The sequence below is a fragment of the Ictalurus punctatus genome, chromosome 12, assembly GCF_001660625.3.
Source record: "Ictalurus punctatus breed USDA103 chromosome 12, Coco_2.0, whole genome shotgun sequence".
NCBI lineage: Eukaryota > Metazoa > Chordata > Actinopteri > Siluriformes > Ictaluridae > Ictalurus > Ictalurus punctatus.
The window spans coordinates 6,234,254-6,254,626 of NC_030427.2; the positions used below are offsets into that span (position 1 = coordinate 6,234,254).

Here is a 20,373-nt window from a genome sequence, read left to right on the forward strand (position 1 = left end):
TGCTTTTACTTTGAGATACACTCAATCAAATTATTAAGAACCCCGTTCTAAAACCAGGTAAAACTGTGCATTCAATGATGCATTTCTGCTTACAACTGTTCACAACTGCAAAGCGTGGTCATCTGAGTTAATGCAGCTTTTCCGTCAGCTTGAACCAGTGTGTCTATTCGCCTTCATTAACAAGGTGTTTCCAAGCCTAACTGGCACCAACTATACCCTGGTTAAAATCACCTGAAGGAACTAACTGTGCCTTCATGATTTTATTCATTGAGCTGCTGCCTCATGAAAGGTTGATTAAACATTTCCATGAATAAGCAGATCTACAGGACTTCCTATTAAATTGGTCAATGGTGTACATTACAGAAAGTGGTCAGTGGTCTCAAAATTAGTTGTGGGTGGCCAACCAACAGCCTGAATTTCTGTCCCAGCCCAGCAACGTTCTCCACCATTCAATCATTTGAAATAATCCGCTTTAATATGGGCACACAAACAGAATACGACAGATACTGAGAGCCAATAACATGAAAACAACACTGCAAATATATAACTAACTTTCGAAATATATATCAGCAGTTTTTACTCTAGCGTGAGAGCCATGATTTCCTATGGAAACACACATTTATATGTAGAATTTCAACTAGACCCTATCGTGGTTGGGAGGCCTGTAGATTTCAGCTTGCTCAGGTAACAAAGCTCTGCAATTGCAGTTAAAAGGCTACATTTAAAAATCTTTCTAAAAATATTATCAGATCAGGTTGAGACACATGTTTGATTAAAGTGTTATAAATAAGGTTCAGTTAATGACCAAGAATTGTCTGGAGCATCACTAGCTGCGTTTACATGGACAACAATAATCCACTCTTAACCCGATTAAGACCATACTCTGATTAAGAAACTACCATGTAAACAGCTATTTTTACTTACCTTAATCTAATTAAGGTCATACTCGAGTTAAGCTCTAATTGAATTAAGACAGGTGGAGTATTCCTGTTTTACGGACGTGCATTACAGACATGTAAACACCTTAATCACACTATTAACGTCGTGTGAGAGTTTTCACCGCATTTTGCGACAGGACACATACACACACACGGCAGTTCTCAACATTTTACGGCGAACAAGAGAGTTCGGCTGTGTCCCAAACCGCATACTTGCCTACTATAGGCCTGTAGTGGGGAAAAATACATGTATCTCGGTTACTATATAGTAGGTAAGTACACGGTTTGAGACGCAGCCCACGGCTTCAAGCAGTTGTCTATTATCACGTGTAGCATGACAAATAATTAACTGCACTTAAAGCGTCCGTAAAAAAAAAAATTAATAAAAACACCCAAAACTGTATCATAGGGTAACCTGTATCATAACAGGTACCATAACGAAGACCAACTGTATGTTGATACGTGAAATTCTGGAGGGACGTCGGACGGCGTGGCGCGGTGATGTAATGACGCGGACTGTTAATCTAATTATGATCAATAACATGTAAAACGGGAACATGACAGGAGTATTCTAAAAGCGACTCATGTAAACACCTTAATCACATTATTATCTTAATCAGAGTAAGGTCAATAATTAGATTACTGCTGTCCATGTAAACGTAGTCACAGGTTCAATGAATTAAACACAGATTTAATGCAAATTCCACACAAAAAAGCTAAATAAAGTAAAACAAACAAACAAACAAGTAAATAAAAGTAAAGTAGAAACAGTAAATCCAATATTTATAATGGCAATATGAATTGTAATAATAAAGAGGAAATAAATTTACGTGATATTGTCAGTTGCAGGAGTCCAACTAACAGGCGAGTTAAAAAGAGCTTTAATTTCCTGATATTTACGTTTATACATGTTAAACAACTTAGAACAGTGGTTGGGAACCTATGGCTCGCAAGCCACATGTGGTTCTTTGACAAAAATGATGTCTCACCCTTCAGCATCATATAATCGTTAAAAACTTAGACACATCACTAGACATAAGTTTCCTGCAGAAAATACAGGAAAATGAATTACAATTCCTTTGTTGTATAGCCTACTGACGTCAGTTTACAATAATATATCTCGAGCAAGTGTCATGACACCAATCACGGCAAACCACTTACATTTCTATGGTAACCTCTCACGCTCAGAGTCAAGCAGCTACCTAGCTTGTTTGTGAAGATACACATACCCACACACATATATAAACAGGTGAGACAATCGTCTAATCATAGTATATAAGGCCTAGTCCTTCAAGACCAATGATCGGTCGAGGCTCACCAATCTGCCAACAGATTAGTCATCGAATAATCCAACACTTTGAGAACAACATTCCCAAAGACAAATCGGTAGGATTTTGGCCATTTTCACAATTTCACAGTGCAAACTACCTCCGAATGGGCCACCGTGCATCACCATTCAGCCCGTGTCCAGTCAGCTAAATGTAGCTAATGTCACTAATAATTATTCACATGTTCATGCTTTTAATAAATCTTTTTGTCCTGCCACCGTATCAGTATTTAAACTAATGCTTGCATTCAGAGTATAAAGGTTGTGTGTGTGTGTTTTATTAGTCACTGTCAGACAGTGTTTGATAACTAAAATACCCCCTCTCTCTCTTTGCCAGGATTAGCAAAGTTTATGTATTAAGCAAAGAATAGTTTATTTTATTTTTTTAAAAATTACATATACATATACATACATACATATATATATATATATATATATATATATATATATATATATATATATATATATATATATATATACCACACTGTGGTATCAACTTTGGTACTGACTACTAAATTTTTGGTATCGCGACATCCCTATTCCATAGTCACCATATAATGGAATAATCAAGTGTACAACCAATGCTCACTAGTTCTGCACTAAGCAGCAAATCAAATTGCATAGCATTCATTTCAGCAGAAGAGACCATTCCTATCAGGGAAGAAATGCTTCATCATAGAATAAAGGTGATCAGTGTGATAGTGTGTTGATTTGCATTAACCCCTCCCTGTAAGGGGAGAAGTGGACCAATCCAGCAAAATGCCCAGTCAACATTTTATCCTTTGTCACCTTTCTTCAGTTTCTGATGGTAATTATAATCAATGTTTTTTTAGGAGTAGTCTGTCTGTGAGCAGTTGTCTAAGGAGCACTTAATGTAGAAGCAGAAATAGGTTACTTACTTGATTAACTTCCCATAATTTCAATTAAATCAGCAGATGTTTCAATAATTAACTTTGCTGAAGATGAAACTTAAATGACATTAATAAAAGGCAGTCAGCCCAGGTTGGGAAATGGCTGAACCAACAGGTGATGGTGATGGCACAGACCCACTGAGTTCTTTGCAGCTTTGTCAAACAACCATATAACCAGTGTCCTTGCCCAAGGACACTTCAGCATGTGGAGTCACATGGGCCGGGAATCGAACCACCAACCCTACGATTAGTGGACAACCCACTCTACCACCTGAGCCACAGCCGCATGCATATGGTAAACAGCAGCAGAGTGACTCTCACAATTCACTACAACTTTGAACACATAAAATTTGGTACAAAAGACTGACAAATTGGTCATTCAGGGTCAATTCAGATAGGGTTGCTGCAGGTCTCTGATTTTATTAATCTTTTTGTTTTATGTCAGAAGCAACAATTTAAAACCTGAAAATTATTTTGGCTGAATTATAACATCATATTTTTCACTCCTCTGAAAGAAATGTTTTCTAATTAAAAAATATCTTATCTAGGATGTCATGTTTAAGGTTTAGGATCTCCCGCAATAGTATTCCATGCCACATGAAATTTGGCACAGATAAATGCTCAGAAGTCAAAGAAGCAAAAGGTTCAAAATGGAAAAAAGTGCAATACTAGGGGCTTACAGATCTCACTTTAATAGACAGAGATGCTGGAAGTCACAGTTTGTGCTTAAACTGCTATATTTCATTGCTTATGTGTAAAAATCAAGGTCTGAACAACCAACAGAATTCAAGATACTGACTAAATTGCAAGTTAAATTTTCACTATTTTGAGGTGCCCAGATTTTGATCTTGCCTCGCTAGTAGAATCATGAAAAACTGCAAGGAATATGTTTAGTATGATTATGTTATTGCAAGGTGTGGGAGTTTTAGCCCAAAAGTCACAATATAGTCTGTGCAAATGCCGTCTCTGCTGAGAATGTCGGATATGAACGACAAACTTGGAATTCCCCCAAACACACCCCACAATCCCTCAGCTACTTCCTTAATCACCTGATTTGTCAGAAATAAAAGTCTCTTATATAAATAAAAAAACAAAAAATTACAGAAACTAAAATTACTGTCTCATATTATTCCCATCATAGATAAATAAACATCCATGTATCAGAAATTAAAAGAAACATTCATGATCACACCAACATACATGAATAAAAATGAAAAAACAAAATAACTAATTAACCAATTTCTACTCAGTTACCCAAGAACAAGCAATAAAAAAAACTTTGTCATAATATTGTCTTTCAGATGAGCGGAACTTTTAAAGAAACAAACAAAGTTCCTCAAAGATCTAGCCTCTTAATTTGCTGTCAGAGTGAACCAACTTTAAAATGGTATTCACGGCACCTGTCAGCGGTTTTAAAGTTCTGGCTGTTTGGTTGGTGTGTGTGTGTGTGCGCGCATGCACATATATGTTGTAGATATATTAGGCAGCAAGTAAACGGTCAGTTCTCAAAGTTGATGTGTTGGAAGCAGGAAAAATGGGCAAGAGTAAGGATCTATACAACTTTACAATTGACAAATTGTGATGGCTAGACAATTGAGCCAGAACATCTCAAAAACAGCAGCTCTTGTGAGGTGTTCCCAGTACGCAGTGGTTAGTACCAACCAAAGGTGGTCCAAGGAAGGACAACTAGTGAACCAGCGAGAGAGTCATAGGCACCCAAGGCTCATTGATGCACTTGGGGAACGAAGACTGGCCGACCTGGTCCGATCACACGGAAGAGCTACTGTAGCACAAATTGCTGATATAGTTCATGCTGGCTATGACGGAAAGATGTCAGAACACACAGTGCATCATAGCTTGCCGTGTATGGGGCTGCATAGCTGCAGACTGGTCAGAGTGCCCATGTTGACCCCTGTCCAACACCAAAAGGCCTACAATGTTCACGTGGGCATCAAAACTGGACCATGGCGCAATGGAAGAAGCCTAGTCTGATGAATCACATTTTCTTTTACATCATGTGCTTATCTGGGGAAGAGCTGGCACCAGGACGCACTATGGGAAGAAGGAAAGCTGGTTGAGGTGTGTGATGCTGTGGGCAATGTTCTGTTGGGAAACCTTGGGTCCTGGCATTCATGTGGATGTTACTTTGACACGTACCACCTACCTAAAGATTGTTGCAGACCAAGTACACCCCTTCATGGCAGCGGTATTCCCTAATAGCAGTGGCCTCTTTTAGCAGGATAATGCATCCAATCACGCTGCAAAAATTGTTCAGGAATGGTTTGAGGAACATGACAGAGATCAAGGTGTTGACTTGGACTCAGCGCTTGATCCGATCGAGAATCAGGACGTGCCGGAAAAACAAGTCCGATCCATGGAGGCCCCACCTCGCAGCTTACAGGACTTAAAGGATCTGCTGTTAACGTCTTTGTGCCAGATACCACAGCACACCTTCAGGAGGTCTTGTGGAGTCCATGCCTCAGCAACACAGAGCTGTTTTTAAAGTAGTATACCATGTTACCACTTGACATGTCTAATGTACTAAACAAGGTTGCTCCGGAAAAGGCATACAGACTGTCATCTACAAGTGGCAAAGGGTATGTGGCTTTAACGGTAAAGCCTGTTTCACACCGCAAGCTGCAGCAGAGCAGAGCGTATTTTTTTCCGGCATGCATGTTAATGTATGAATGCTTTTACATCGGACTGAAGCTCGGCACAGGAGCAGCACGTGAGCAGCAGTGAAGCGGGAGTTTCGGCGTCGAGTCTATTTAAAGCGCCAGTACACAGCTGAAAGACTTAAATTAAGAGGAGTTGACACAAAAAGTATATATTGCACAGAAAAAGCATATATTTGTAGAGTAGTATGTTGTACATCTAAAATACACTCTCGTCACATGAAACAGAATCGAGTTATTTTTGGCTTGGAGGTACAGCAATAAAACTGATAGGTTGCTAAAACAGAAATATACACCTGTCAAAACTGTTTTCTACTATAATCACTCAGAGATTCTAGAAGATACGTTGGCAGTCTTGAGAAAAAACTAAAATAAATAAATACAGCGCTGAGTTTTTCCATCACACGTGAATTGTAAACGTGCTCCTCCCCATTATTAATATAACACCCATTATGTAAGTGTTATATTACTTAACAATCAAGTTAACAAAACTCCTCAGCAGCCCACTCACAATAACCGTTGTATATTTTTTGGGTTGTTTTGCAAGGAAATTAACTATGGAACCCGAGAACCTTTCTGCAAAGCGCGCTGCAGTTTCTGCATGTGAACGCAAAAGCATGTGAAACGCTGCTGGTGTGAAAGCACACGCGTCACTCACGCCTCAAATTGCACACCGCTTCTGCTCTGCTCCTGCGCCGAACCGCTGCGTAATCAACACAGACCCTTTACAAGCCATCTTTCTTACAAACCAATATAAAAGGAGAGGCCTAGGGAGTATGACGAGGCTCAATCATGTCAGCAACTATAAGATTTTGAACATGTCTGTTAATATCCTCCCTAATTAAAGGGTATGTGCAGTATTAGGGACGCACTGAAATGTTCGGCAACCGAAATTATTTGGCCGAAAATATCAAAAAAAGCCCTTTCGGTGTTCGGCCGAATAAGTGAAAAGGCCGAATAAATTTGACCGAACAATGACGTTTGATGACGTGACCAAATAGCCTAGCAACCAGAGCGAGACACGCGAAAGTCACGACCTCCACTTCCGGCAGCGCGCTCCGAGAGATGAGGGGGCACACGCATGCACCAGTGCTCAGCGGGCGCATGCTCTTCGGATGTTGACAACCATGACATTGCTTACTGTGGACAAGTGCATTTGTTTTGTTTCTGTTCCGGAGTATTCTGCACGTCGCGAGACGTAAGGGAGTACAGTACGGAAGCAGGTGCAGGTAAAGACGTATTTATTTAAAGGCAGGCAGACAAATCCAAATCGTAATCCAAAAAACGTGGTCAAGACAGGCAAAGGGTCGGGCGACCGGCAAACAGGCATAAACGGGGCAAAGCAGGAATCAGAGTCGCGTCACAGAAAACAGGGTCACAACACAAAACAAGAACCATGAACTAGTACTATGGACTGGGAGCGGAAACACCAGCGGGGACTAAATGAACTGATCTATAGCTCAAACTAGCTAAATCTATTAAGGAACATAACATTAACAACGTATCTAACTCTACTATATCTACTCTAATATTCGGCGAGGTGTACAGGGACGTGAGCGGTATATATCCCCAATATCATCAGCCCTATAGAACCCAACAGAACCATTTTCTGCACTCTTGTCAATGCACTTTTTAGTTGTAGTCTACAGAGTGTTCCGTTCTTTCAGCAGTCAGTTACAGGACTAACATAGGCTATTCAAGGGGCTCAAAGATGACCACGTAAAAATATTTTTATTTTACTCATTTATTTATTTAAAGTTATATTGTGCCTTGTTGGTAGCCTATGCCTGCTGGAATGAAATTTTTTTTTTAAATTGTAGTTTTTGTAATTGATTTTTTTCTTTGAAAAGCAAGACAAAATAGTAAAAAGCACATTTTGACTATTTAATTTATGCAATGGTGAAAAAAATGGAAAAATAAATGGAAAAAACGCAAAAAAACGTGTTCGGTATTCGGGCAAGTTTTTAATTATATTCGGTTTCCGCGTCGGCCAAGAATTTTCATTTCGGTGCATCCCTATGCAGTACACTCTTTGACGTACTGGGGATAGAGAGGAAGTATGTATTTGGTGTTTAATGAGATCTGTTCTTCTTAAGTCAGTAGGGCTAGTGCTAAAAACATTTGTTGCTTTGGAGAAAAGTAACTTGTCCTAGTTCATCAGCAGTGAGTCTGTCTCTGTTACTGTCGACTGGAGGTAAGAATTTCTCCCCTGATACTATAGCAGTTCCACCATAGCCTGGAAGAGCTTGGCGTACATGGTGGTTCAATTCGGCAGTATATGTCGACAATGGCTCATAGCTGAGACGAGGGCGTGTATTCAGGTATGTTTGAAAAGTTCTCAACCTTGTTTCTGAACAAAGATGCTTACTTTTGGTTAAAAGTGATGTAACAATCTGCTTTGTCCGAGAAACTGTCCCAGTCCTTTGCCTATATAACACTTAAGATGTCTATAATCAGCTTTAGTTCGACACTTGTTGAGATAAATGCCTCTACACACTATGTGGTTGGGCAGGAAAAATCTTCATGTACTGACAGACAGGCTTACTCACAGAAACAATTTTAGACTTACACCCAGTTTACAAAATCTGCCACAAGGTGTCGCCAAGAGATGAGAAATGTCTCATACGGCAAAATACAAACACTAATCCTAGCTGTTATGTCACTTGTAAATAGCAGAAATACATACAAATGAAATATCAGTGGAAACTGACTGACAGCACTCCTAAAGAAAAACACGCTCATAATCTCACACAAGGGTGAAAAGGAAAAAAGTGCCCAAAAGTCACAGTACAGTCTGTGCAAATGCAGTCCACACAGCTTAAAGCCTGCTGAGAATGTCAGGTTAGAACGATAAACTTGGGATTACAAATAACGACGGACTCAGTAGGTAGACAGCTAATCATTTCTTTTATTGGGCAAGCAAAAGAACACCCTGCAATCGTTCTGTCAGAGTGCAGGAAATTCCACAGTGCAATGCTTTCACATGGCACCACCCACAAGCCACTGCCATCTGCAGTGCCCAGCGGCTGCGGAAGACGGGCAATTTTTTTTTTATCCCAACTATGGACCTCTATTTCTGGGTAAAACGATGCCTCAGATGCTGCTATGAAGCACAATGTTTCAGTCAATCATTTTCTCCTAGGTCAGAAACTTTTTGGGGGCCAATTTATACATTTATTCAGGTATTTTTAAGATATAATGAATCGGTAGTACACTTTGCTTACAATATTAAACCTCTGTAGCAATTCATTTCGTTTTATATAGACCAAATGGCAGCAATATAATGCAAAAAGTCATTCAGATACAAGTCAAGAACTTCAGTTAACGTTCACATCAAAGATCAGAATGAAGATAAAGTATGATCTCTGTGACTTTGATCGTGGATGTTGGTACCAGAAAGGCTGATTTGAGTATTTCATAAACTAAATCTCTTGGGAATTTCACACACACAACAGTCTCTAGAGTTGTGTACAGCTACTAAGCATACAGTACATGTTATGCTGAACTAGAACTACTTGGGGCTTGCTTTTATTTTCAGTTACATTTGCATTAAATGAAGATAATTCTATAAGGTGTACTTTTTTGTTGTAGCCGGAAAATCTTCGATTTAAGTAACTGTCCTTTGACTATGCAAATCAATCAAAGCCATTGCACAAGCATTTGGCATAGCCAAGACAACAATTTGGAATGTCTTGAAAATGAAAGAAATTACTGGTGTACTAACAGCCATACATTCAACAGATCGGCAGTTGAATAAGATCGGCTGGTCAATAAAAAAATATCAATATTTATCGAACATAAATAAATTATATATATCAATCACACATATCAAAATACTCAGCTCAGTGAGGAGAATTACATAATGGATATTAAGCAACAACTAATTGATAAAATCAATAATAATCGATTTTGAAAATCATTGTCACCATCATTAATCTGTTGTGAAAACAGGCATCAGAAATATGGCAGAGAGTACAGACCAGAGTGTCCCAAATGACGTACTATACACTATACCATCCAGTTTATGAATTTTACAAGGGTAGTATCGTCTCAAATGGAACACTAAAGTCGATGGCACATGACATCAAACACACGTAATGTGACACTGCTAACTTTGGCAGAATACCCAGAGTCAATAAAAATTCATTCCTTCAGTTTACCATCATATAATCAAGTCCTCTGAAGCAAGGGGGCATTTCAAACTTTACAAAGTGAAGCTGGTCTAACACAGAAGCATGACCGTGATCCACAAGCACAGACTAATGCTCCACTGTGTGTAAGGGGCAGGGGAAACTGGTGTGAAATGCTTAAAGGGTTTTGTTTAATTCAAGTTTATTGTCATTATATGCTGTATTTGCATTCTTGCAGAGTAAATTCTGTCATTTATTATAATGGGAGTGATCTGTAAGTGATCTATTTGTAACAAGGCTGCATTGCTCCTCACTCACAAAGTCGACGCAGTGATAAACCGTGGGAATGCAAGTAAGATCTGTAATGGTACGATCAAAGTAAATATAAGTAAACCTATATGACTATATGCACTGAGTAACAAACAGTGAAAGAGATTTTTTTTATTAATTGGACTGTAGTGTAATTATAATATATAGTATTATTATGCATCGTCAAAAAATAATGCAGAAATACTTCAATAAATAAATAAATAAATAAATAAATAAATAAATAAATATGAGGGAGTATGAGGGAGTGTGAGAGCGATGACACCAAATTTAAACACACCTGCTCCCCATTCACACCTGAGACCTTGTTACACTAACAAGTCACATGACACCGGGGAGGGAAAATGGCTAATTGGGCCCAATTTGGACATTTTCACTTAGGGGTGTACTCACTTTTGTTGCCAGCGGTTTAGACATTAATGGCTGTGTGTTGAGTTATTTTGAGGGGACAGCAAATTTACACTGTTACACAAGCTGTACACTCACTACTTTACATTGTAGCAAAGTGTCATTTCTTCAGTGTTGTCACATGAAACGATATAATCAAATATTTACAAAAAAAAACTTTTGTGAGATACTGTGTATATATATAAAGAACTCGATGATATCACTAAACTTTTTGAGCAATTTACAATATTTTGTGAATGTTCACAGTAAATATTACACAATTGCACATACATTTTTCTCATGATCCACAGCATTGTTGTGTCCGCAGTGGACGCGAGTCTTTCGTGGAAGTAATGACGTTATAGCAATTACATCATGTATGGGTTACGTAGCTGAAAGGCATCGTCCGTTCCAAAACCAGGAGGAAGAATTTTTGGAGCCTTACAAATTAATGACTGTGAGGAGAGTCAAATGTCCCCTGAAGACAATGAATTTATAATGAACAGGTCACACAAATTTGGTGATAAGGAAGTGGTTTGGATTTAAAAAGCTGGATATCGTGCAGAACGATGTTTATTATAGAATGTGCAGGCGACCTGTGCAAACAAAGATGGGAAACACAGTAAACCTTTTCTACCATTTTTGTTACCCATCATCCTATTGAGTGTACAGAGAGCCAAAGTCTGCAGACCAAGACTGATAGCACTAGCAACCAGACTAATAACCAAGCCTCTTCTGCAGTCTGACAGTGAAAGCCCAGAAGCAGTCACTCCTATCCACCTTTTCAATGATTATTCCATATGAGAGGACTTCAAAAACAAGCAAGGATGTAACAAGCACAATTTCATAGTTTATAGTTAAAGACATGCTTCCAGTTAGAATGGTGGAAAAACCCTGGGTTCAAAAGGCTAATGAAAGTGCTTGATCCCAGGTATGAAGTCCCTGAACGAAAATATTTTTCAAAAAGTGTGATGTCTCAGCTGTACGCAGAGGGAAACTGGAGGAGCAGCTTAAAGATGTTAAACATTTTGCCATGGCCACTGGTATGTGCCTTACACACTTCAGAACCTTACATGAACCTTACTATCCACTACATTGATGAGGAATTGAATCTCAAACAAATGCCTGCAAGCACCATATTTTCCAGAGGACCTCAAAGGTGAGACAATGGCACTAGGGCTTGCAGAGCCACTCATATCATGGGGTCTCTGCGTAGTCAGGCTGGTGTGTGCTACCACAGACAACAGGGCTAATGTAGTCAAAACCATCTCCCTCAATAACTGGACCTGCTGCAGTGTTTTAGGCACATGCTCCATCTAGCCATCTGGTGAAATATAAAGTTTTATAGTGAGAAAATTGTTGTAATGTTTGTGGTTTGTTTTTACTTATAAGGTATATATATATTATATAACAAAGTATTGTTTAACATGATTTTTATTCCAAAATAGACTTATTTAACATATGACATTTATATTGCCTTTTTTATTATTATGAGAAGTGGGAGAGACAATAGAATGGAAAGAGCAATTGGGGTGTGCGAAAGAGTGGTTAGTGCTTTCTGTTTCCTGGAAAAAGAAGAGAGAATTGTCAGTGGCATAAGAGAAACATTCTTTACTTCAGTATAAGTTGGTCACAGAATCACCTACCAGGTGGGGTTCATGGTTTAAGATGGCAGAGCGGGTTCTTGAACAGGAGAAGGCCATAACACAGGTCAGCTGACCAAAAAATAAAAAATAAAAAAAAATAAAAAATAAAAAGCACCTGGTTCCTTGATGGCAGGACACTGAAGTTTTGGAAGCATTTCACAAGGCACTTAACCCTCTCCTTGAGTTCACTGGCTGTAAGTGTTTCTTACCTAAAGCCAGTTCTACACTTGTTTAATGACCAGATTTTGAAGTGTGATGCTGATGACAGTTTATCAAAACCATCAAGACGACTGTTCTGGAGTACTTGAATGATAAATATGATGACATTCTCCACTGACAATCTCCTCGATATGACATCATTAATAGATCCTCGGTTCAAGACCCAGTACATTAAATATGAGAAAATTAATTCCATAAAAGCCAGAGCCATTACGGAGATGATCATGGAGTAGGAACGTGCATCACAAGCTAGGCACAAAGTTAGCACTGCTGAGGAAGGGGCAGTCGCAGGAGAGATGCTGCAACACTAGGTATCTTTTTCACCATTTTAGCCATATTTGCAAGCCTATAGGTCTAAACCAATGGTACGTTCCAAACGAAACCTGGTGGCGACCTGGTAATTATATTCCACAAGTAGCATAATACAAGAAATGAATTAAAAGTATGAATAAGAATGAATGTTACCATGACATGTTCGGTGAGTAGAGACAGATGCAAATGCAGTCTTAAAGTTTTATTTGAGACGCAGGAAGACAAATCCAAATTGTAAATCAAAATCAGTGAACAGAACACAGCCACAGGTCAGGCCATCAGCAAACCAGGGATAATCCAAAATACACAAACAAGAAAACGGAACTAGGTCAATGACTTGGAGAATAACAACATGGGGGAAAAAGGTTCAAAGTCAGGTGGCAAAACACTGAACTGCATGCAGCTCTCAGCACGAGGGGGAGATTCCTGACACACCAACGTTTTAGCCATTCGCACTTCTTCATGTGCTCTCGTCTGTTCCAGGGCTGTCAAATTAGCTTTCGAACTTCAGATATTCGTCGAATTTAAGATAAAATGCACATTCGAATGCAAAAACTGTGCATTTGAATTTAAGCTGTGTAGCAAGCACTAGCACCGATTTTAAAACATACTGTTGAAAAAATAACGCAAGATATTAACAATGCAACAACAATGTTTTTTTGAAGAAGAAAAATCTAGAAAGAATAGTTCTAGTGTTTGAAATAAAATAAACTGAAGAGTGAACGAACACCGGCAAACTGAAACGCTTTACAAGCAGGTTAATTAACTCACCCAAACTCATCTTATACACATATGAGATTAATCAGAAATATACATAACAAATCTAATATTAAAACTTTCTTCCGCACAAAATGACGTGAATGCACAAGTGAACTTGAACTTCAGAAAGGCGCTGGGTAGAATGCTAAGTCACGTTGTGAATACGCTCTTTCTGTTGCAACGTTCTGAAACGCAGACAATAAATAACGAAAGCAAAAAGAATTCACAATATTTTATTACAATAGTGCCCTCATTGTAATGTTAATATTTCAGGTGATCAACTGCTTCACTGCAAGGGCAGTTTTCAGGTTTTTGTTGATACGTGTTTAAGGTAATTTATAAAGCGTTAATATTTAGTTTAATTTTTGCATTTTCTAATAAACTAAAATGCTGTTGATTAATATTCACTGTCATTTTAGTCAGAGTAAAATTGACTAAAGTTTGTAAATATGACATGGCAAAATATTGACTAAATTTAAAGGACATTTTCATCAGAAGACAAAAACTAGGCTCTTATATTATCAGTAGATCACTTGCATAAAATACAACAGTAATACAACACTACAGTCATCGCAGTTATTTTGCGGACAATATATTGTCCAATAAAATTAGTTATCATGACAGGCCAAGATATGGGTGGATATTTGTGTGGGAGGGGGAATGGGGGCAGAGCTCACTGTCTAATGATATATTCAGGGACCCAGATAGCTAGCTGGCTACTTACTGCTAATAAGCATATCACTTTATGAAAGAGCAAGTGGATTACTCAAGCAACAGAAATGAATCAAATAATGATTTTTTTAAGTTATCGTTGAACAATGATATCCAACCATATATGTTCGAGTCCGAATATACAGAAGTATATTGTGCCTTTGAGAAGAGCAAGAGGAGGCAAGCAGAGAGCAAATGTAGGTCTTTCCAAATTACACAGAGCCAAATAACTGAAGTGAGCAACAAAATGAGAAGCTACCACAATGCTAGCTAGCAATATTGCATAGTTATCTACCTTTGTGTTAGTGACCTTATTATCTTACTAATAGTTACATGGGTGAGGACAAGCATTTGCTAGCAGACATTAACTAGTTGTCCTACCTCACTTTGGCACCTTCTGTCGGGTTGAGCAGGTACGCAACTCTTGCCTGCTCCGTTTTCTACTAAATGCAGATGGAAAGCATTTTTGCTAGAAAAAAAAGGAAGACCCAAGAAATTCCACATTCCGATGTCTTTCATAGTCCTCCACACATACAAATATCCATAATTTTTCGGTGGTATGTAGACTGCTTTGGTGTTTGTAGAGAAAAAGGCCCATTTAGCCTAGCAACCTGATGCTAACAAGGTTATCCTTCCTTCAACAGTCTTCTGTTGGAAAGGGGTCAGATTCGATAACACACAGAAAATCCAATATATTTATGAACACATTTCTGATTCTGACACCAAACATCACAACGTGACGTTTTAGAAAACAAATTCGTACTCGAGGTCCTTATTTTTGCAAGTGAGGCAGGCAGACATTTCCTGTTTTAGGAACATCAGAAAGACATGTCTCACTCAGAGGTCCATACAGTGGACCTACAAAAATTTTCCCTGTATTTGCAGCTTGTTGGCCCTTTTGGCCTCCACAAGTCCAGACTGATCACCAATGTATGAATTACGTATTTGCACAATGCATGGTGGACATTGTCGTTTCACTACATAGATGTGTGAAACCAGAAAACTGATACAAAATCATGAATTCTGACAAAATAGCACAACTTTTTTTTTTTTTAAACTGAGCTCATCCAACGCATAAAAATAATAATACACTGTGTTATGCACTTAGAAAAGTACCGCAAAAAATATCGATACTGATATTATACAATCCCCTCTGAAACTATTGGAATGACAAGGCCAATTCATTTGTTTTTTCTGTAGACTGAAGACATTTGGGTTTGAGAACAAAAGATGAATATGAGAAGAGAGTTTAGAATTTCAGATTTTATTTCTGTTATTTATATGTAGATGTGTTAAATAACATAGAACATAGCACATTTTGTATTAGAATAACTGATTTTTTTAAATATTGGAACATGTGACTGACAGGTGTTTCTTGTTACCCAAGTGTGTCCTGTTAGATTGATTGTTTAAATAGCTCTGAATGTCCACTCCTGGTTTGAGCCAGTGAAAACTGCATTTGTTGTTAAAAAGGATAAGCCAACATGAAGATCAGAGAGCTGTCTATGGGAGAAACTTAAGCCATTTTGAAGCCGAGAAAAGAGGGAAAATCAATCAGAGGCATGGTAAATAAATAAATAAATAAATAACATTGGGCATAACCAATACAACAATTTGGAATGTCCTGGGGGAAAAAATAAACCACTGGTGTACTAAGCAATAGACACTGAATGGGTCAGCCAGGGAAAACAACAGCAGATGACAGAAACATTGTGAGACCTGTGAAGAAAAGCCCAAAAACAACAGTCAGTGACATCAACAACAATGAGCACAGGGCAGAGGTGAAGGTATCACAATCCACCCTTTGAAGAAGACTTTGAGAGCAGAAATATAGAGGCCATACCACAAGATGGAAACCACTCATCTGCAGTGAGAAGCGGAAAGTCAGATTGGAACTCGCAAAGAAATACAGAGACAAGAAACAAAAGTTCTGCAACCAAAATTAACATCTACCAAAGTGATGGAAAGGTCAAAGTGTGGAGAAGAGAGGATCTGCTCATGATCCAAAACATACAAGCTCATCTGTGAAACATGGTGGAGGTAGTGTCACAGCTTGATCTTGCATGGCTGCAATATTTATTGATGACGTAACTCATGATGGTCGCAGCAGAATAAATTCAGAAGTTTACAGGAACGTTTTGTCTGCCAAATTACAGAGAAAAGCATCCAAATTAATCAGGAGGAACTTCACCATGCAGCACAACAATGATCCAAAACATACTGCCAACTCAACAAAGGACTTTATCAGGGGGAAAAGTGGAAGGTTTTAGACTGGCCAAGCCAATCACCAGACCTTAACAATGGAGCAGCATCTCACCTCCTGAAGAGGAGACTGAGAGGAGAAACTGAAACAAACAACAACTGAAAGAGACTGCAGTAAAATCCTGGGAAACAATCCTATACTTTCTGCATGCCTAAAAATTGGGTGGTCTGATACAAAAGGTTCTCTGTTTCATGTTGCTTAACACATCTAGATGTAAATACCAGTGAAATCCTAAACTCTTGTCTCATATCCATCTTTTGATCTCAAACCCAAATGTCTTCTGCAACAGCAAAAACAAATGAACTGGCCTTGCTGTCCCAAGAATTTCAGAGGGGACCCTACAGTCATGTCACACAGTTCCAATTAACCCTAGGGTCTGCATGATGGATTAAAATCATTATCGTTATCATTATTATTACAATTGTATCATATTTTTTATAAGCCTTAATGGTTAACCTGGAGGTTCTGTAGCTATAGAAATCAAGAAAAGCATCAAGAATAGATAGTATGCAGGTTATAACTGCTATGAATTGATTCTCGGGTGAGTTATTGATCTGTAATATTAGCCTTTGAAAATTGTCATGAACGTATATCAGTAATACTGAGGGTGATCTCAAGGGCTTTTTAATAACCACAACTGTCATCTGAAAAAATACTGCTGGAAAAGCATGATTCCTTCTTAATCTTCACAAACCTGTCCAAGAAAATAGTTCCGTAACCTACAAGTTTTAATCATAACAATATAAAATGATAAACTAAATTATTACTGCTCGAAATCGTACAATTCATTTATTCATAACCTTCACGATCTAAATATGTCATATATTAATATTTTAAGCCCGTACTAATGTTGAAAGGTGGGGGGTGGGGTGGGGGGGTGGCACATCACAGGCTGGTCAATGAACCTCAATCTGAATCCTTCATTCAGTACAACACGGCATTTCCTCCAGCATCCCTGGGCATGTTAATGTACACGGACACAGGGTGAGACACAACATGCGCATGAATCAGTCCGGGTGTAGTGGGATACTCACTTCCCGATCACCTCACACAGCTCATACACATCCTCAAACAGCACGTCGTCGTCAGCCATGGTCCTCCGGGAGTCGGGGTTCTAGCTTGCTAACGTTATCTCCGGGTATCTCCTGGGAAATCCGTCAAAACCTGGGAATAAAATCAACGGCTGCAGCTTTCTCTCGTTCCGAGCTGATACACAAACTCAATATGCGCTGAAAATCCCGAGGTTTCTATTCACCGTTTAACTGTAGATATTTCCCGGTCAAGTGATTATTCCCAGCAACGCCAATGACAGAAACCGCTTAACTAGCTGGGCAGCTCGCTCGCTCGCTTCTCTGCGATGTATGTTACGGGGTTGACACTCCACCGCCCCACCTTCTCCTTCCTCGTCTAGCAGCCCGGCTCTCTAATCCGCTGATCCGTGCTGCCCACTGGGCCGGGACCGCAGATTAAAACGCTGATCCGAAGATGATGTCGGTGAGAAACAAACCAGATTTCCGACGATTTGGCAGCAACATCCGTATCGCGGCTGCACACGCAGCTAGCGAAGGTCCTAGCTTACTGAAAATGGTTGACAATCTAACGCTAGCTAACAGGATGAATGAGACTATATAGAGTCCGGAGCCTTATGGAGAACGTTTCTTGATTTTATACCGTTAGCTGCACGAATCCCTGTAGCTTACATTACTCCTCCAAGATACGCAGGCTTGCACTCTGAATTTGTACACGCCCTGGATCCAGTGGCTACGGTGTATTCCACACACAAAATCCCAAAGATATGACTCGGTTTTCTCCTGGCCTTCGATCCCTGAGTGCCACTCTGCTGCTTCGAAGCTGCTGCCCCTGTCCAAAATCCAAAGGCTCCTCCCTCTGAAATGCATGAAACTAGAAAATGAAGAGCCAACATGGCGGCGTTTACGCATTCGAGTTCCCGGATGAACCCAATAAGGGGAGTACAACACTTGAGCCAAGATGTCCAGATAAGGGCGCGACTCTTCGCTAAACGCTCAGCAGTTTCCTAAGCAGCCCTGCTCCCCCAACTGAAAATCCATCATCACAAAGCAGCCAATCCCTAGGAACGTTATCCCGAGCACTCCGTATGCTGGTTGATCATCACTTTACGTCAGTGTCTGGAAGGTTTTGTGCTAGCATTAGTAGTGTGGTCAAATGTGCTAATAATGCTTTATAAAACATGCTTAACATGGCAAAACAAAACTATTTTTAAAAAAAAATTCACATTTCTCTTTTCATGAATTGTTCTTTATAAAACATATTCCTATAAATACTAAAACAGCAATCTTGGATCAAATGCTCATACATTTATAACATAACATAAACTGTTGTCAAAAGAATTATACCATACATATACAACATAAAATAGTGTTTCCTTTAATACAAACCCATTATGAGGAATCGTTGTGTTGACAGACTGACAGAGTTTAATTTGACAGAAATGTGCTCTTCCTATAGGTTAGTTTTGGTGCAAAAAAAAGCCAGGTTAAAGTCTCCATGAGTGTTTTGTCCATCTTGCTAACCTACAGAATCCTAAGACATTGGAGGACTGCAAGACCTTGCACACTTTGCCCATTTACCTATTTACCATTTAGCTATCTCCTTACATACAGTCTATCCACTTATCTTATAGCTTGATATATCAGGTCAGAAAACCCTGATACAGAATACATTCACAAATAATAAGAATCTACATAAAGAGAATAAAACAAATTTTAAGTATAAGAGAAAGTAAAAGAAAATCAAGCAATTCCACAAAAGCAAGTTATTTTGAATCTAAGAAAAGAGGATGAATTGATCAGAGCCATTGCACAAGCACTGGGCATAGGCAATACAAAAATTTGGAAAGAAAGAAACCTCTGGTGTACTAACAATCAGGCATCAAACAGGTCGGCCAAGGAAAACAACAGCAGTTGACAACAGAAACATTTTGAAAACTGTGAAGAAAAAAAACGAAAACAAGTCAGTGACATCACCAACATTGTCCACAGGGCAGGGGTAACGAGATCACAAGCCACCTTTCAAAGAAAACTTTGAGAACAGAAATATTGAGGCCAAATCACAAGATGCAAACCACTCATCAGCAGTAAGAATCAGAAGGCCAGACTGAAATTCACAAAGAAATACAGGGATGAGCAACAAATGTTCTGAAACCAATAACATCTGCTACCAAAGTGATGGAAAGGCTAAAAGTGAAGAGAAAGAAAGGATCTGCTTATGATCCATAACATACAAGCTCATCAGTCAAGCACGGTAGAGGTAGTGTTGTGGCTTGTACTTGGATGGCTGCTTCTGGAACCAGCTCACTAATCTTTATTGATGATGTTACTCATGATTATAGCAGTAGAATAAATTCAGTTTACAAAAACATTTTATCTGCGAATTTACAGAGAAATGCATCGAATCTAATTGGAAGGAACTTCATCATGCAGCAAGATAATGACCAAAAACACACTGCCAACACAACAAAGGACTTTGTCAGGGGTAAAAGTGGAAGGTTTTAGACTGGCCTAGTCCTTAATCCAATTGAGCATGCATTTCACCTGAAGAGGAGACTGAAGAGAGAAACTCCCCAAAACCAACAACAACTGAAAGAAGCTGCAGTACAAGCCTGGAAAAGCATCACAAACGAAGAATGAAACAGTTTGGTGATGTCAGTGGGTGACTGTTATCGACTTTAAGACTATGTTATTTACTTTAAGACTGTTCGCTCTTTAATGTTTTAAGACATTTTGTTTG

At 39.0% G+C, this 20,373-nt stretch overlaps 1 protein-coding gene across 4 annotated transcripts in view; it reads right to left on the reverse strand.

Moving 5' to 3' along the window:
- The window catches only part of caskb (calcium/calmodulin-dependent serine protein kinase b), a 137,917-nt gene extending 119,452 nt beyond the window's left edge, over window positions 1-18,465 (reverse strand). For 3 of the 4 annotated variants that reach the window (XM_017482101.3, XM_047158985.2, XM_017482099.3), the window contains exon 1: window positions 17,640-18,465. In XM_017482101.3, coding sequence (XP_017337590.1) covers window positions 17,640-17,698 — 59 coding nt within the window. In that variant the 5' untranslated portion in view covers window positions 17,699-18,465. The remainder of the gene's footprint in view (window positions 1-17,639) is intronic. The other variant, XM_047158984.2, reaches the window with a different exon arrangement.
- Window positions 18,466-20,373: the final 1,908 nt, after the last annotated feature.